The sequence below is a fragment of the Bos javanicus genome, chromosome 6, assembly GCF_032452875.1.
Source record: "Bos javanicus breed banteng chromosome 6, ARS-OSU_banteng_1.0, whole genome shotgun sequence".
In the NCBI taxonomy this organism is placed as follows: domain Eukaryota; kingdom Metazoa; phylum Chordata; class Mammalia; order Artiodactyla; family Bovidae; genus Bos; species Bos javanicus.
Genome location: NC_083873.1, coordinates 104,022,984 through 104,040,471, shown reverse-complemented (window position 1 = coordinate 104,040,471; position 17,488 = coordinate 104,022,984). Strand labels below are relative to the sequence as shown.

General features: G+C 44.9%; 1 protein-coding gene across 3 annotated transcripts in view; it reads left to right on the top strand.

Annotated features, from left to right (window-relative positions):
• Positions 1 to 15,220, top strand: part of STK32B (serine/threonine kinase 32B) — a 404,174-nt gene extending 388,954 nt beyond the window's left edge. For all 3 annotated transcript variants that reach the window (XM_061420791.1, XM_061420790.1, XM_061420792.1), the window contains one exon: positions 13,298 to 15,220. In XM_061420791.1, coding sequence (XP_061276775.1) covers positions 13,298 to 13,436 — 139 coding nt within the window. In that variant the 3' untranslated portion in view covers positions 13,437 to 15,220. The remainder of the gene's footprint in view (positions 1 to 13,297) is intronic.
• Positions 15,221 to 17,488: the final 2,268 nt, after the last annotated feature.

The following is a 17,488-nucleotide window of genomic DNA, read 5'->3' as shown; positions in this document are numbered from 1 at the left end:
CTTGCTTTTTTGATGATGCAGCAGATGTTGGCAATTTGATCTCTGGTTCTTCTGCCTTTTCTAAAACCAGCTTGAACATCAGGAAGTTCAAGGTTCACATATTGCTGAAGCCTGGCTTGGAGAATTTTAAGCATTACTTTACTAGCGTGTGAGATGAGTGCAATTGTGCGGTAGTTTGAGTATTCTTTGGCATTGCCTTTGTTTGGGATTGGAATGAAAACTGACCTTTTCCAGTCCTGTGGCCACTGCTGAGCTTTCCAAATTTGCTGGTATGTTGAGTGCAGCACTTTCACAGCATCATCTTTCAGGATTTGGAATAGCTCAACTGGAATTCCATCACCTCCACTAGCTTTGTTCGTAGTGATGCTTTCTAAGGCCCACTTGACTTCACATCCCAGGATGTCTGGCTCTAGGTCAGTGATCACACCATCGTGATTTTCTGGGTCATGAAGATCTTTTGTGTGCAGTTCTTCTGTGTATTCTTGCCATCTCTTCTTAATATCTGCTTCTGTTAGGTTCATACCATTTCTGTCCTTTATCGAGCCCATCTTTGCATGAAATGTTCCTTTGGTATCTCTGATTTTCTTAAAGAGATCTCTAGTCTTTCCCATTCTGTTGTTTTCATCTATTTCTTTGCATTGATCGCTGAGGAAGTCTTTCTTATCTCTTCTTGATATTCTTTGGAACTCTGCATTCAGATGTTTATATCTTTCCTTTTCTCCTTTGCTTTTTGCTTCTCTTCTTTTCACAGCTATTTATAAGGCCTCCCCAGACAGCCATTTTGCTTTTTTCATTTCTTTTCCATGGGGATGGTCTTGATCCCTGTCTCCTGTACAATGTCACGAACCTCACTCCATAGCTCATCAGGCACTCCATCTATCAGATCCAGGCCCTTAAATCTATTTCTCACTTCCACTGTACTACTGTTCTACTGTGGACACTGTTCTACTGCGGACAGGAACCCCTCAGAAGAAATGGAGTAGCCATCATGGTCAACAAAAGAGTCCGAAATGCAGTACTTGGATGCAATCTCAAAAATGATCTCTGTTTGTTTCCAAGGCAAACCGTTCAATATCACAGTAATCCAAGTCTATGCCCCAACCAGTAATGCTGAAGAAGCTGAAGTTGAATGGTTCTATGAAGACCTACAAGACCTTTTAGAACTAACACCCAAAAAAGATGTCCTTTTCATTATGGGGGACTGGAATGCAAAAGTAGGAAGTCAAGAAACACCTGGAGTAACAGGCAAATTTGGCCTTGCAATACAGAATGAAGCAGGGCAAAGACTAATAGAGTTTTGCCAAGAAAATGCACTGGTCATAACAAACACCCTCTTCCAACAACACAAGAGAAGACTCTATACATGGACATCACCAGGTAGTCAACACCGAAATCAGATTGATTATATTCTTTGCAGCCAAAGATAGAGAAGCTCTATACAGTCAGCAAAAACAAGACCAGGAGCTGACTGTGGCTCAGACCATGAACTCCTTATTGCCAAATTCAGACTTAAATTGAAGAAAGTAGGGAAAACCACTAGACCATTTAGGTATGACCTAAATCACATCCCTTCTCTTCAATATCCACCTTCTATCCCCAAACAGACAACTCTTCTTCAAGTTGGTGCATGCCCTTCCAGAACTTTCCAGTAACTTTGACTCTTTGGTTTTTATTAACTGTGGACAGGCAGTATACATAATAGCTAAGAGCACAGCCTCTGGAATCAGACTGCCTGGTTTTGAATCCTGATCCATGTTTGCTTTGCGACCTCGGACCTCACACTAGTGCCTCAGTTTCCTCATCTGTAAAGTGGTGAAAGTGAAAATTGCTCAGCTGTGTCCAACTCTTCGCAACCCCATGACCTATAGCCTGCCAGGCTCCTCTGTCTGTGGAATTCTCCAGGCCAAAATACTGGGGTGGAGGTAGCCGTTCCCTTCTCCAGGGGATCTTCCCAACCCAGGGATCAAACCCGGGTCTCCCACATTGCAGGCAGATTCTGTACTGTCTGAGCCACCAGGGAAGGGGGTGTTAAAACCTACCCTATATGAAAGACCGTTGTATGGACCAGTGAGTGAACAAATGTTAAGCACTTAACACCCTTCCTACACGATCAGTCAGCACTGCCCAAATATTTACTAGTAATATTTATTATACACAAAATTACCAGGCCAATATAGTACTGTATCAATTAAGTGCCATGTCAGACATCATTGTGCCTTAATTTTTAAACCAACACTTACATATACACACAAAACAGCAATCTATCTCAACTCCCTTGGCCACAAGAGATAGAGCTCCAATTTGACTCATGCAAACTGTCATCCACAAGGTCTGTGAGCTCGCCAGTTCTTCCAGTGGTCATGAATTCTTGTCCAGCGAGGATACCCTGTTACTCCATTCGGTTGGGATTGGCTTCCTTTCCCTCTAAGTGTGTTGAGACAGAGCCTGCCAACCTGTGCAAACAGGCAGCTGATGAGCAGTAGATACCTGGCTGGGCATTTATTCCTGCATCCACCTGCCTAGCTTTCCAGCACGCATTGTCTGTGCACCTGCCCCCGGCCGGCTGATGCAAGGTCACAGATAGCACGCCGTGGCCCTTTCCCAAAGGAGAGGAGACCAGCAACCAGGTTGGAGACCCGGTTCCAGGCACCAGTTCCATGCCCAGCCTTTCCTGGTTTGCAGACCCCCCCTGGATCCCGCCACGACTTGTGCGACTGGATTCCCCCACCTGAGCCTGTTCTGTCTCACCCATTGCTGGGTCCTGACCTTCAGCCATTCTATGTCACCCCATTCCAGTACCTGCACTTTTCTGTGTCTCCCTCCTTGATCCCCTAGAATGGAACCATCTGTGGGGACCTTCTTGCTGGGAGACATTCATCAGAACTACCGCAGGAAGTTAAACTTGACTTACTGATCCTGTTTCTCCATCTGTGAAATGGGAGTATCCCCACACTGCAATCAGTAACAAAGAAAGGTGGCTTAGTGGTAAAGAATCTGCCTGCCAATGCAGGAGGCAAAAAAAAAAAAAAAAAAAAAATGCAGATTCAACCCCCAGGTTGGGAAGATCCTTTGGAGGAGGAAATGGCAACCCACTTCAGTATTCTTGCCTGGAGAATTCCATGGACAGAAAAGCCTGGTGGGCTACAGTCTATGGGATTGCAAAGAATCAGACACGACTGAGTACATGCATCACACATCCACACTGCAGTCATCATCATAAAAATCCCGGCCCTTTATAAAGTGCCTGTTTCAGGCAGGTACATACTATGTATCTGTTCACCTTCATTAAAGAGGTGGTGTTGTGGGGGTGTTACAGGCTAGGAACGAGAGGCTTCAGGAAGTTGGGTGAGTTCCCCCAGGTCCCTCAGCCACTCACAGCAAAGCTGGGATCCTGATTGAATTCTGTATGATTCCAAAGCCTGCATTCTCCCACCACACCACACGGCCACTCCAAGATGCCACACGGTTTTGGACGCATATAACCAGTGAAATGATATGAATAGGTGTGACAGTACTTGAAGTGTTTTCCTTTTTGAAGCACCCAGCACAAAGGAAAGCTGGTCAGTCTGAACCAAGGAGCCAGGCTGTACCTTGGATTTGAGGCTGTAGATCAATGTTGGTGTTAATCTGACTGCATCCTCGGGGTGTGAAAGAGCTTGGTTTGAAATTACTTTGATTGCTAACCATTTTCTTTTCGTCCTGTGTAGTGCTTTGCCTTTGAAAAATGCCTCCAGCCCATATTACGACGAATTTTAATATGTCCTGTTCTCGTTAATCGAGGGTCTCCATCACAGAGCACTTCCTTCTGACAATTAATGCTTGAGTTCGGGACGTTGAGAGCATTCACATCCATCACTCGGAATTCTGGTCACAAAACTGACAATTAATTTGATAAAGTTGGCTGAGAAAATTAAATGTTCCTGCCATTGCAGAGATAACTAGCCAATTTGTATCAGTAGACTTGGGCTACATCTACTAAGATATGTAAAATCCTTTTTCATTTCCTCCTGAAATATAGATAACTGGGCTCTGGGCTAGTCATGGAAGTGAGCTCTTGGGACCAACCATATGGTTTCACATCATTGTCTTGGTTCCTGGGTTTCTATTTAAGCAAACTGAGCCTTTCTATGGAGAAGGAAATGGCAACCCACTCCTGTGTTCTTGCCTAGAGAATCCCAGGGACGGGGAGCCTGGTGGGCTGCCTCTATGGGGTCACACAGAGTCAGACACGACTGAAGTGACTTAGCAGCAGCAGCAGCAGAGCCTTTCTAATTTCTTCAGAGCATGGCAAAATCATTCCACGCTGTCTCCTCCCAGATCCGGATTGAAAGGCATGAGATTCAGTGGAAAGAGCAGGGGCCTTGGAGACAGACAGACCTGAGTTGGAATCCAGCCTCCCAAAGTCACATGGCTAGTAAGTGGCAGACTCAGAGACAGAACGAGATAGCCTGGCTCTAAGCCCAGGCCCTGGAGGCCGGGCCATACTGCCTCCTCTGGCAGAGGCTTCATCACAGTGAACATTCACTGTTTGCTCTCTGTTGTGTTCCCCAGGCCTCAACTGTGAGCCTGGCATACTCATAGCTGGTGGAAAGAATGAGTGGAAGGATATGGAAGTAATAGGTGGATCAGATGATTGATCAGATGAATGGAAATATGGGAGTAGATGGATGAATGAATAGGCAGAAGGGTGGTGGATGAATAGATGGGTGGATGGATAGTAAATGAAAAGGTGACAGATGGGAGGTAGCTGTGTGGGTGGATGGGTAAATAGGGAGTCTCTGGGGGCAATCAATGGATAGGGTGGATAGTGAATTGAGGGACAGGTGAGTCAGTAGATGGATGATGAGCAGATGGGTGGATGGAGGGATGTATTGATGAATGGATGGATAATGAATGGATGAGATAGATTTCTATATAGGAGGTGCATGGATGGGTAGGTGAATAAGTAAGTGGATGGAGGGGGGACACAGTGAGTAGGAGTGGACACGTAGGGGTGGGGTGGAACAGATAATTGAACATATGGGTGGATGATGGATGGATGGAAGGGTGGAGTAGAATATATGATAGGTGAAGAGAAAGTGGATGGGTAGATGGATGGTGAATAGTTGGTAGGTGGGCAGGACTGTAGATGCAGAGAGAAGAAGGCAGGCTTTGGAGCCTCCAAGAACTAGATCAGAATCCAGTTCTGTAAGCCTGTAGGGGGATGGGTGGGTGTCTAGAGAGGGTTCTTCCTTTTTGGTTCTGTCTCCTCATCTCACACTGAGCCTGGTGGTAAGTTGCAAGCGGCATGACTCACGTCTCATTTACTTACTGTTCGAAGCCCCCAGCACTCAGGTCATATTGTTCCACATACAACCCTCCATAGAAGAGGGGAGACTTGAAACAGCCAGTTCTCTTTAAAACAGCTCTGTCCAAGAGAAGGAGCTGAAGTTGCTGAAATTACATAGCTCCAAAAAAGACTGATCCACCCTGGAATTTTTTTTTTTTTTTTTACTTTCTGTGCCTTACTGCACTGGTGTCCTTTTATTTCAAATTTCTTCCCTCCCTCCAGCTACCCACATTCCACATCAATCCTTAAAGCCCAGCTCAAAAGCTGCCTCCTGCAGGAAGCCTTCCTTGATCTACACAAGACTTCTGACTCCATCTCTCCCTTACTGGGGCTCCCTCTTCCATATGTTCCACTCTTTATTATGCAGCTTTTGAAGCTTTATTTTGCATTATAATCAGAGAGTACAGAAGTCTAGAGATAGTAATGCTATCTAAGCTATGTTTGGGCATTTAAAAGAAAATCTTAATGGCATTCATCTTTATCTTGCAATATACCTAGAGAATTATGCAATATTACAGATGTGAACCAAATAGCGATGTCCTACTTTGTAAGTAAAACAATTTCCTTTTCACTTCCATAGGTTTCTTGTCATTTGAGTTTTCCCTATTTCTGATCTGATTTTCTCTCCAGAGATGCCTGAGAGAGTCTCTCTGAATGAAGGGGAGGGAATAAGAAAACAGGAGCAAGATTCTCAGACAATCCCAGCCTTGCAGATGAAATCCGACCACCCTCCTCCCTCCCCATAGATTCTCCCCTCCTTGCCCACTTTGTCCTTTAGATCCCAGCTCTGTCCCTTTGGTCCTGACCCCTCCTCCACTAGGATGATGTGTTTTATCCTGCCTGCCTTCCCCAGTTGTTCCACCTGGAGGGCTGCAAGCCTCAGAGGCCTGGGTCCTGCAAGTAGACAAAGGACAGGAAGCAATAGCCACCAAGTTCCCTATCTTATAAACTGCTGTGTTGCTGCTGATGTTTCAGCATTGGCTGGAGGACTTGCTCAAATACTAGCATGGTTCCAAACACTAGGTGTCCCCACCACACACACACACACACACACACACACACACACACACACACAGCATCCCCATCACACACAGCATCCCCATGATACACACACACACACATACAGAGCATCCCCACCACACACAGCATCCCCATCATACACACACACACACATACAGCATCCCCATAATACACACACACACACGCAGCATCCCCTTCACACACACACACACACAGCATCACCACCATACACACACACACACACAGCATCCCCATCACACACACATACACACAGCATCCCCATAATACACACACACACATACAGCATCCACACCACATGTATGTGTACACACACACACACATATACAGCATCCCCATAATACACACACACACACACATACACACAGCATCCCCATCACACACACACAGCATCCCCACCATACACACACACACATACAGCATCCCCATCATACACACACACACACACACACACACAGCATCCCCACCATACACACACACACATACAGCATCCCCATCATACACACACACACACACACACACACAGCATCCCCACCATACACACACACACATACAGCATCCCCATCATACACACACACACACACACACACACACAGCATCCCCACCATACACACACACACATACAGCATCCCCATCATACACACACACACACACACACACACAGCATCCCCACCATACACACACACACATACAGCATCCCCATCATACACACACACACACACACACACAGCATCCCCACCATACACACACACACATACAGCATCCCCATCATACACACACACACACACACACACACAGCATCCCCACCATACACACACACACATACAGCATCCCCATCATACACACACACACACACACACACACAGCATCCCCACCATACACACACACACATACAGCATCCACACCACATGTATGTGTACACACACACACACACACATACACACAGCATCCCCATAATATACACAGAGCATCTCCACCATACACACACACATACAGCATCCTCATCATACACACACACATACAGCATCCCCATCACACACACACACACACACACACACACACACACAGCATCCCCACCATACACATACACACACACAAACTGAGATCCATCTGAGGCTGTGTATGTGTTCACCTGAGGGTCCTCCACAGTTCTCTGCATGTGACGAGCACACACAGAAGTTTGTTGGGTGAAACAGCTCTTTCGTTTAAATCAAGCTGTAGGCCTGCACTATATCTGACAGAACATACTAATATAAAGGATACATTCCGGCTGAAACCTGTGTCTTTCAGAACAAGGTAGAACTCTAGTAATATGATTATTTCCTGCTCTGTACTAGATATTTCGTGCCCATCCTCTCTGATTCCCTTTAGCCTCCTGCTGAGTAAGTGATATAGTCCCCAGTGATAGATCGGGAAACTGAGGCTCCCAAGATAGACAGCTTGACCCCTTGACTCAAGTGGCTGGTGTTGAGATCCAGGGTTTGAGCTGAGCTCTTCCCTGGTCTCAGACTTCTCATTGCCTCCCTAAATGTCTCAGCTTCATGTTTTGGCCTAACCATCTACACGTCATGACAGCTGTGGTTTAGGGCATGATCCTGAACTTGATGAGATCAGAAAGGGAAGGATGTTGACCTCCACAATCACGTGGAAAGCAGCCAGGTGGCCAGCTGTTAGGAAATGCAGTGTTCACATCCCTGCTCCCTCAAGGTAAATTGCTGCAGCCACTATTTTTAAGGAGGAGCCTTAAAAACTAAAGAGTTGCCATATGAGCTAGCAATCCCACTCCTGCGTACATATCCAGAGAAAACCCGGCACCCCAGTGTTCATAGCAGCACTACTTACAATAGGTAAGACACAAAAGCAGCCTAAATGTCTATCAACAGATGAGTGGATAAAGAAGATGTAGCATTGCTCAACCATAAAAAAGAATGAAAATGCCATTTGCAGCAATATGGATGGACCTAGAGATTATCATGCTTAGTGAAGAAAGGTAAACAGAGAAAGACAAATATCATATGATATGACTTATACGTGAAATCTAAAATATGATACAGATGAATTTATTTACAAAATGGAAACAGACTCACATAGAAAATAAACTTATGAACATTGGGGTACACGTGTCTCTTTCAATTCTGGTTTCCTCGGTGTGTATGCCCAGCAGTGGGATTGCTGGGTGGTATGGCAGTTCTATTTCCAGTTTTGTAAGGAATCTCCACAGTCTTCTCCATAGTGGCTGTACTAGTTTGCATTCCCACCAACAGTGTAAGAGGGTTCCCTTTTCTCTACACCCTCTCTAGCATTTATTGCTTGTAGACTTTTGGATGGCAGAATGAAATGGTACCTCATTGTGGTTTTGATTTGCATTTCTCTGATAATAAGTGATGTTGAGCATCTTTTCATGTGCTTGTTAGCCATCTGTATGTCTTCTTTGGAGAAATGTCTAGTTCTTTGGCCCATTTTTTGATTGGGTCATTTATTTTTCTGGAATTGAGCTGCAGGTGTTGCTTGTATATTTTTGAGATTAGTTGTTTGTCAGTTGCTTCATTTGCTATTATTTTCTCCCATTCTGAAGGCTGTCTTTTTCACCTTGCTTATAGTTTCCTTTGTTGTATAGAAGCTTTTAAGTTTAATTAGGTCCCATTTGTTTATTTTTGCTTTTATTTCCAATATTCTGGGAGGTGGGTCATAGAGGATCCTGCTGTGATGTATGTCAGAGAGTGTTTTGCCTATGTTCTCCTCTAGGAGCTTTATAGTTTCTGGTCTTACATTTAGATCTTTAATCCATTTTGAGTTTATTTTTGTGTATGGTGTTAGAAAGTGCTCTAGTTTCATTCGTGTACCCCAGTGTTCATCGCAGTACTGTTTATAATAGCCAGGACATGGAAGCAACCTAGATGTCCATCAGCAGATGAATGGATAAGAAAGCTGTGGTACATATACACAATGGAGTATTACTCAGCCATTAAAAAGAATACATTTGAATCAGTTGGTGGATGAAACTGGAGCCTATTATACAGGGTGAAGTAAGCCATAAAGAAAAACACCAATACAGTATACTAATGCATATATATGGAATTTAGAAAGATGGTAATGATAACCCTGTATGTGAGAAAGGAAAAGAGACACAGATGTATAGAACAGTCTTTTGGACTCTGGGAGAGGGAGAGGGTGGGATGATTTGGGAGAATGGCATTGAAACATGTATAATATCATATATGAAACAAAAAAAAAAGCAAAGAAAATAAATGTATGGTTACCAAAGGGTGAAGGAAGGGAGGAGGGATAAATTAGGAGTCTGGGATTAGCATATGTAAACTACTATACATAAAATAGATAAATGACAAGGCCAGCTGTATTCAATATCCTGTAATAAGCCACAATGGGAAAGAATATGAAAACGAACATATAAATAGACATGTAGAGATACACAACCGAGTCACTTTACTGGACCCAGAAACTAACATAACGCAAATCAATTATACTTCAATAAAAAAATTTTTTTAAAGAATTAAACTCCCTCAACACTGTTTGTCGTGGAGTATATTGTAAGTCTGGGTGCTCATCTGTTCAGGTATTTCTTTGTGAGATCAGTTCAGTTCAGTCGCTCAGTCTTGTCTGACTCTTTGAGACCCCATAGACTGTAGCACGCCAGGCTTGCCTGTCCATCACCAACTCCCAGAGCTTGCTCAAACTCATGTCCATCAAATCAGTGTTGCCATCCAACCATCTCATCCTCTGTTGTCCCCTTCTCCTCCTGCCCTCAATCTTTCCCAGCATCAGGGTCTTTTCAAATGAGTCAGTTCTTCCCATCAGGTGACAAAGTATTAGAGTTTCAGCTTCAGCATCAGTCCTTCCAATGAATATTCAGGACTGATTTCCTTTACAATTGACTGGTTGGATCTCCTTGTGTCCAAGGGACTCTCAAGAGTCTTCTCCAACACCACAGTTCAAAAGCATCAATTCTTCGGCCCTCAGCTTTCTTTATAGTCCAAGTCTCACTTCCATACATGACCACTGGAAAAACAAAGCTTTGACTAGACAGACCTTTGTTGGCAAAGTAATGTCTCTGTATTTGAATACGCTGTCTGGGTTGGTCACAGCTTTCCTTCCAAGGAGCAAGTGTCTTAACTTCATGGCTACAATCACCATCTGCAGTGATTTCAGAGCCCCCAAAAACAAAGCCTCTCACTGTTTCCATGTTTCCCCATCTATTTGCCATGAAGTGATGGGACCAGATGCCCTGATCTTAGTTTTCAGAATATTGAGCTTTAAGCCAACTTTTTCACTCTCCTCTTTCACTTTCATCAAGAGGCTATTTAGTTCTTCTTAGGCTTCCCTGGCAATGGCACCCCACTCCAGTACTTTTGCCCGGAAAATCCCATGGACCGGGGAGCCTGGAAGGCTGCAGTCCATGGGGTCGCTGACGGTCGGACGCGACTGAGCAACTTTACTTTCACTTTTCACCTTCATGCATTGGAGAAGGAGATGGCAACCCACTCCAGCGTTCTTGCCTGGAGAATCCCAGGGATGGGGGAGCCTGGTAGGCTGCCATCTATGGGGTCACACAGAGTCGGACACGACTAAAGTGACTTAGCAGCAGCAGCAGGCTTCCCTGGTGGCTCAGAGGGTAAAGCATCTGCCTGCAATGCCGGAGACCTGGGTTCGATTCCTGGGTCAGGGAGATCCCCTGGAGAAGGAAATGTCAATCCACTCCAGCACTCTTGCCTGGAAAATCCCATGGACGGAGGAGCCTGATAGACTACAGTCCATGGGGTTGCAAAGAGACACGACTGAGCAACTTCACTTTCACTGTCTGCATATCTGAGGTTATTGATATTTCTCCTGGCAATCTTGATTCCAGCTTGTGCTTCAACCAGCCCAGCGTTTCCCATGATGTAGTCTGCATGTAAGTTAAATAAGCAGGGTGACAATATACAGCCTTGACATACTCCTTTCCCTGTTTGGAACCAGTCTGTTGTTCCATGTCCAGTTCTAACTGTTGCTTCTTGACCTGCATACAGATTTCGCAGGAGGCAGGTAAGTTGGTCTGGTATTCCCATCTCTTTTAAGAATTTTCCACAGTTTGTGGTGATCCACACAGTCAAAGGCTTTGGTGTAGTCAATAAAGCAGAAGTATATGTTTTTCTGGAACTCTCTTACTTTTTCTGTGATCCAACAGATGTTGGCAATTTGATCTCCAGTTCCTCTGCCTTTTCTAAATCCAACTTGAACATCTGGAAGTTCACAGTTCATGTACTATTGAAGCCTGGCTTGGAGAATTTTTAACTCTGCTAGCGTGTGAGATGAGTGCAATCATGTGGTAGTTTGAACAATCTTTGGCATTGTCTTTCTTTGGGATTGGAATGAAAACTGATCTTTTCCAGTCCTGTGGCCACTGCTGAGTTTTCCAAACTTGCTGGCATGTTGAATGCAGCACTTTCACAGCATCATTTTTTAAGATTTGAGTTACCTCAACTGGAATTCCATCACCTCCACTAGCTTTGGTCGTAGTGATGTTTCCTAAGGCCCACTTGACTTTGCATTCCAGAATGTCTGGCTCTGGGTGAATGATCACACCATTGTAGTTATATGGGTCTTGAAGATCTTTTTTGTACAGTTCTCTGTATATTCTTGCCACCTCTTCTTAATATCTTCTGCTTCTGTTAGTTCCCTACCATTTCTGTCCTTTATTGAGCCCATCTTTGCATGAAATGTTCCCTTGTTATCTCTAATTTTCTTGAAGAGATCTCTAGTCTTTCCCATTCTATTGTTTTCCTCTATTTCTTTGCACTGATCACAGAGGAAGGCTTTCTTATCTCTCCTTGCTGTTCTTTGGAACTCTGCATTCAAATGGATATATCTTTCTTTTTTCTCCTTTGCCTTTAGCTTCTCTTCTTTTCTCAGCCATTTGTAAGGCCTCCTCAGACAACCATTTTGCCTTTTTGCATTTCTTTTTCTTGGAGATGGTCTTGATCACTGCCTCCTGTACAGTGTCAGGAACCTCTTGCCTGTAGTCCTTCAGGCACTCTGTCTATCAGATCTAATCTCTTGAATCTGTTTGTCATTTCCATTGTATAATCATAAAGGATTTGATTTAGGTCATACCTGAATGGTCTAGTGGTTTTCCCTACTTTCTTCAATTTAAGTCTGAATTTGGCAATAGGGAGTTCATGATCCAAGCCATAGTCAACGCCTGGTCTTATTTTTGCTGACTGTATAGAGCTTCTCCATCTTTGGCTGCAAAGAATATAATCAATCTGATTTCAGTATTGACCATCTGGTGATATCCATGTGTAGAGTCTTCTCTTGTGTTGTTGGAAGAGGGTGTTTGCTATGACCAGTGCGTTCTCTTGGCAAAACTCTGGTAGCCTTTGCCCTGCTTCATTTTTGTACTCCAAGGCCAAATTTGCCCCTTACTCCAGGTATCTCTTGACTTCCTACTTCTGCATTCCATTCCCCTATAATTACCTTTGTGAGATAATTTGATTTATATCCAACTCCCCCGTCGGGTGGTAAACTTGATGAGGATAGACACTCTGACTGTTTTGCTGGCCAGGGCTTCCTCTGCTCCTGGGCATGATGGCTGGTCCACCAGTGGGCATTCAGTACTTAATACGTGTGAATGATGTGTGGGGCTCACCCTCTACCTACTGTGTAAACTTGGAAATTATATATGTGATCTCCTGTGGATTTCACAAGGAGCCATGAGGTAGGAATTATTATCTCCATTTTACAGATAAAGAGACCAAGGCGTTGGGGGTTGAGTAACTCATCAGAGCCACCTGAGCTGGGTACGGACCCAACCTGTGGGCTCCCAGACACAGCATTCTGCTCTTGCAAGTCTCCTTGATTTCTCTGGTTCCCCTCTGTGCCTGGACATCCCCTGCTCCGCATCGCTAACTGGGTCTGTGCTGTGCTTATTTGCAGGCTGAGGAAGCAGCAGGGGCAGGGCGGCCAGCTCTTGGACATGGAAGGCCGAGCCGGGAGCCAGGCCCAGGGCAAGCTCCAGGACGGGTGTAACAACAACATTCTGGCCCATGCCTGTTCTCGTGGCTGCAGCAGCTAAGCCACCACCTGCGGCTTCCAGCGGGACTGCACACACCTCTGCCCTGCCCACCGAAAGCCCCTCTCTGTGCCGCGATGGTCCCCGTCTCACCCCAAATAACATCAGATGCAGAGAAGGCCCTGGGCTCAGAGCTGGGGAGCCTTGGTTGTGGTCCAAGCTGCCCAGCTAATTCCCTGCACATCTGTGGACAAGCCTTGCCCTTTCTGTGCCTCAGTTTTCCACATCTGTCAAAGGGGTCACACAGCTCAATGCCCCACCTCTGATTACAAAGTTATTGGAAGAATCCAATTGGGTAGTAAACGTGCAAAGCCTTTGACATTTATGACATTATTTATACAGGCGAAATAGAACCTTACTTTTTGGAGTGCACTCCCATCCCCTAAAGCAACTAGACCCATCACAACTTTGCAATTCGGTCTACCCTGGTCTTCAGGGCATACTTTTGAAAATTCAGCCCTTAATTGTCTGATGTGTTTGCCCTGCCTATGGAAACACGATCCCCCAATCCTGGAGCAAAACCGGAAGTGTCCTCTTTTGCCTCCTCTGCCAGGCCAGTCTTTCTGATGTTCTAAGTTGGCCTGCTACTGTCCCCATCTTTAATTTCAGCAGGTCTCCACTCCCACCCCACCCCTGGTGCTGGGATGGCAGGACGATGCCCATTCAGAAGGTCAAGTCACTGACCGTCGGTCACCCCTAAAGAGTGTCAGCAGAGTTCCTCCCAAAACCCAGCACCATGGCAGAACTCCGAGTCTCTGTCTCCATCCAAGCTTCCTTTCCTGGAAGGGATGACATCATCTCATCAGCACCATCTTAAAGAGGATCTCCAATTGCCATCAAGGAGGCTGCTCCACACTGATAAACTAGGATAAACTAGGATAAACTAGGATAAACACTGATAAACCAGTCACTTAGAAAGTTTACGCTAGGATGATGGTGGCTCATGCTAAGAGCAAACTACTTGATGATCTGTTCAGGGAGCACTTTGTTTTTGAATTGGGAGATGCTTTTAGCAACCAGAATAAAGCTTAGCCTTGGAATCAGGACTGTGATCAGAATCCAGCCCTGCTGTTTACTAACCAGAAGACCTCAGGCAATCACATAATCACTTCAGTGTCAGTTTTCTCATTTTAAAATGGGAATTAAAAAAACTAACCCCTGGGGTTGTTAAAAGGTTAATTAAGATCCTGCGTGTGACATACCCAAACTACTTTGTAGCAGTTTTTGGTCAACATCATAATCAACGTAATTTTAAGAAACTTTCTTGTTTCACTCATTGGGCAGGTCAGTTTTCTGTAGAAACAAGCCTGGTGTTTTAGATTCTTTGAACTCATCTTTCTGGAGTCTCTGATATCTGTACAGTCCTGTGAAAAGTTCAGTTGTGTTTTTATTTTTATCCAACTTTCACTATTTACATCATAAACCTCTTAGATTTCTTAAGAGACATTTTCATATATCACATGGTTTATGTTTTTATTTGAAAAAAGGAAAGAAATGGTCTTTTGTTTTCCTCCTTCGAACCCAGGCTGTTTCTAGATGGTATTGTCCACGTGTCCACTGTTTTGTACACTTTTCATTCTTTGTTCCCTGTGGGCACCATCCTGTCCCCTGCAGGAAATAATGGGGCTGCTTCTCTCTTCACTGCGACCGTGGCTACACTGAGGATGTCTCACTGGACTGAGTTCATGAATTAGGGGCAGGAGCTGGAAGTAGCCCGAGACACTGGATTTCCTGGCTCTGTTCAAGTCAGCCTTGTTCCTTGTTCAGAATAAACTATTTCTTGGAGATTCCTTCTTACAACTTTGTTCTTATGTATGGTTGGGTGAGATGGGCAATGTCCCCTTAGAGTCGAATTCAGCAAGAAACAAAAGAGATGGGGGGCAGGGAGGTAGGGAGTATATCAGGTCTTATATCAAGTCAGTGGTGTGTTTCCTTTGCCCACAGAATAAAACCAAGCTTGGCAATTTAAGGCTCAATCCAACTTGATCACAATTCATGTTGTCATCATCACCACCATCATCATTATCATCACCATCATCATCATTATTACCATCATCATCACCATCATCATCATTATCATCACCATCATCACCATCATCACCACCGCTGTCATCATCCCCATTGCCATCATCATCATCATCAGAAGCAGCAGCAGCAGCATCACCATCATCATTGTCATCACCATCATCGTTACCATCACCATCATCACCACCACTATCATCACCACCATCACCATCATCATCACCGTGATCATCTCATCATTATTTCACACATGCAAAGATACAATCTATGTAATAGAGGAAAATACAGAAAATTCTCCACCTAAAGAAAACACTCTTAAAATTTCCTCAAGTTGCCACTCAAACCTTACAGCACACACATGGGTGCAAATCAACAGTATTCGCTCTACTGTACAGATTCCTTAACTTGCCACCTCCCTACTTTTGCCAACCTGCCTCTGCTACCTGGGACCCCTTTCAACCCCCATCTCGACATCGGCATCTCAAAATATGTGACTTTCATGGGCCAATTCCACCCCCTCCATGATGCCTTCTGCATCTCATGGCAACCCTGACCCAAGACAGATATAATCTTCCCCACATACCCTCTCTCACATTTTCTGTGACTTTCTTACAGCTCTGATTTCTGCCAACTGCATGACAGGGTTACTTTCAACCATGACTCATCCTCTTTCTCCCCAAACTGCTAAGAGAGGTCAGGTTCTCAAGTCTACCTCCTCACACTTCCCATATGCAGTCCTGAAAGCACCTATTTCACAGGAGGTAATCATTTATTTGAGCTCCCCAGGTGGCTCAATGGTAAAGAATCCACCTGCAAATGTAGGTAGAGCTGGGTTTGATCCCTGGGTCAGGAAGATCCCCTGGGGAAGAAAATGGCAACCCACTCCAGTATTCTTGCCTGGAGAATCCCCATGGACAGATAAGCCTGGTGGGCTATAGTCCATGGGGTCACAAAAGAGGAGGACACAAGTTAGCGACTAACCAACAACTAATAATTTGGGGGCAAATGAGATAAAAGCAAGACCAACACAAACTCTCCAAATGGGTGAAGCTTGCTTTTGGCAGCCACCTATCTGGCCCCACTGCCATCTCCCAGGCCTTTTTTTTTTTTTTCTCTCTCTCCCTGTCCCAGTGGTTTCCCAGAGGCTGCCTCTTCCTGACCCACCAATGAAGTACCCAGTCCCCCTGCCATCCCCTTAAGAGACATATCACCTGAGTCTCGAGTTCCAGATGAATTTTCCCTCCTCCCTCATCCAAACCCCCATTCCCAGAGTACAGAGCCTCAGGCCAGTTGTCAGGAAAGCAATCCGATAAAAGAAATATGTGCCCAAGGAAGAACTTGCATGAGGAGTCACCTTATGATTTGAGATTTAGGCACAGAGGGACAAGCTGGAAACTGGTAACATTGACAGGGCTTTCCCATTTCCAGTGAAATATATTTCAGTCTTCTCGTGCCAATAAGTAAAAATTACTCACATTTATAATACTAGTAATGGGCTTCCCTCATAGCTCAGTTGGTAAAGAATCTGCCTGCAATGAAGGAGACCCCAGTTCAATTCCTGGATCAGGAAGATCCGCTGGAGAAGGGTTGGGCTACCCATTCCAGTATTCTTGGGCTTCCCTTGTGGCTCATCTGGTAAAGAATCTGCCTGCAATGTGGGAGACCTGGGTTCGATCCCTGGGTTGGGAAGATCCCCTGGAGAAGGGAAAGGCTACCCACTCCAGTATTCTGGCCTGGAAAATTCCATGGACTGTCTATAGTCCATGGGGTCTCAAAGACTCGGAAATGACTGAGCGACTTTCACTTTCATAGTAATAGTAAACTCCAAGCCACATGCTTGAAGTCCCTTCCCACTTACTGACAGAATTACAGTCATTATATTGTCCAGAATTGTCTCCAGACTTGCTTGAGTAACCACAAAATACTTTCATGTTAACCAGAAGGGCCCCTCCCCGCTAGTGGGAAAAGGGGGCGTCACTAGAAAGCCTTGGTGCCCACAGCTGTTGTCACTTCTCTGCTGTGTTGACCATCAT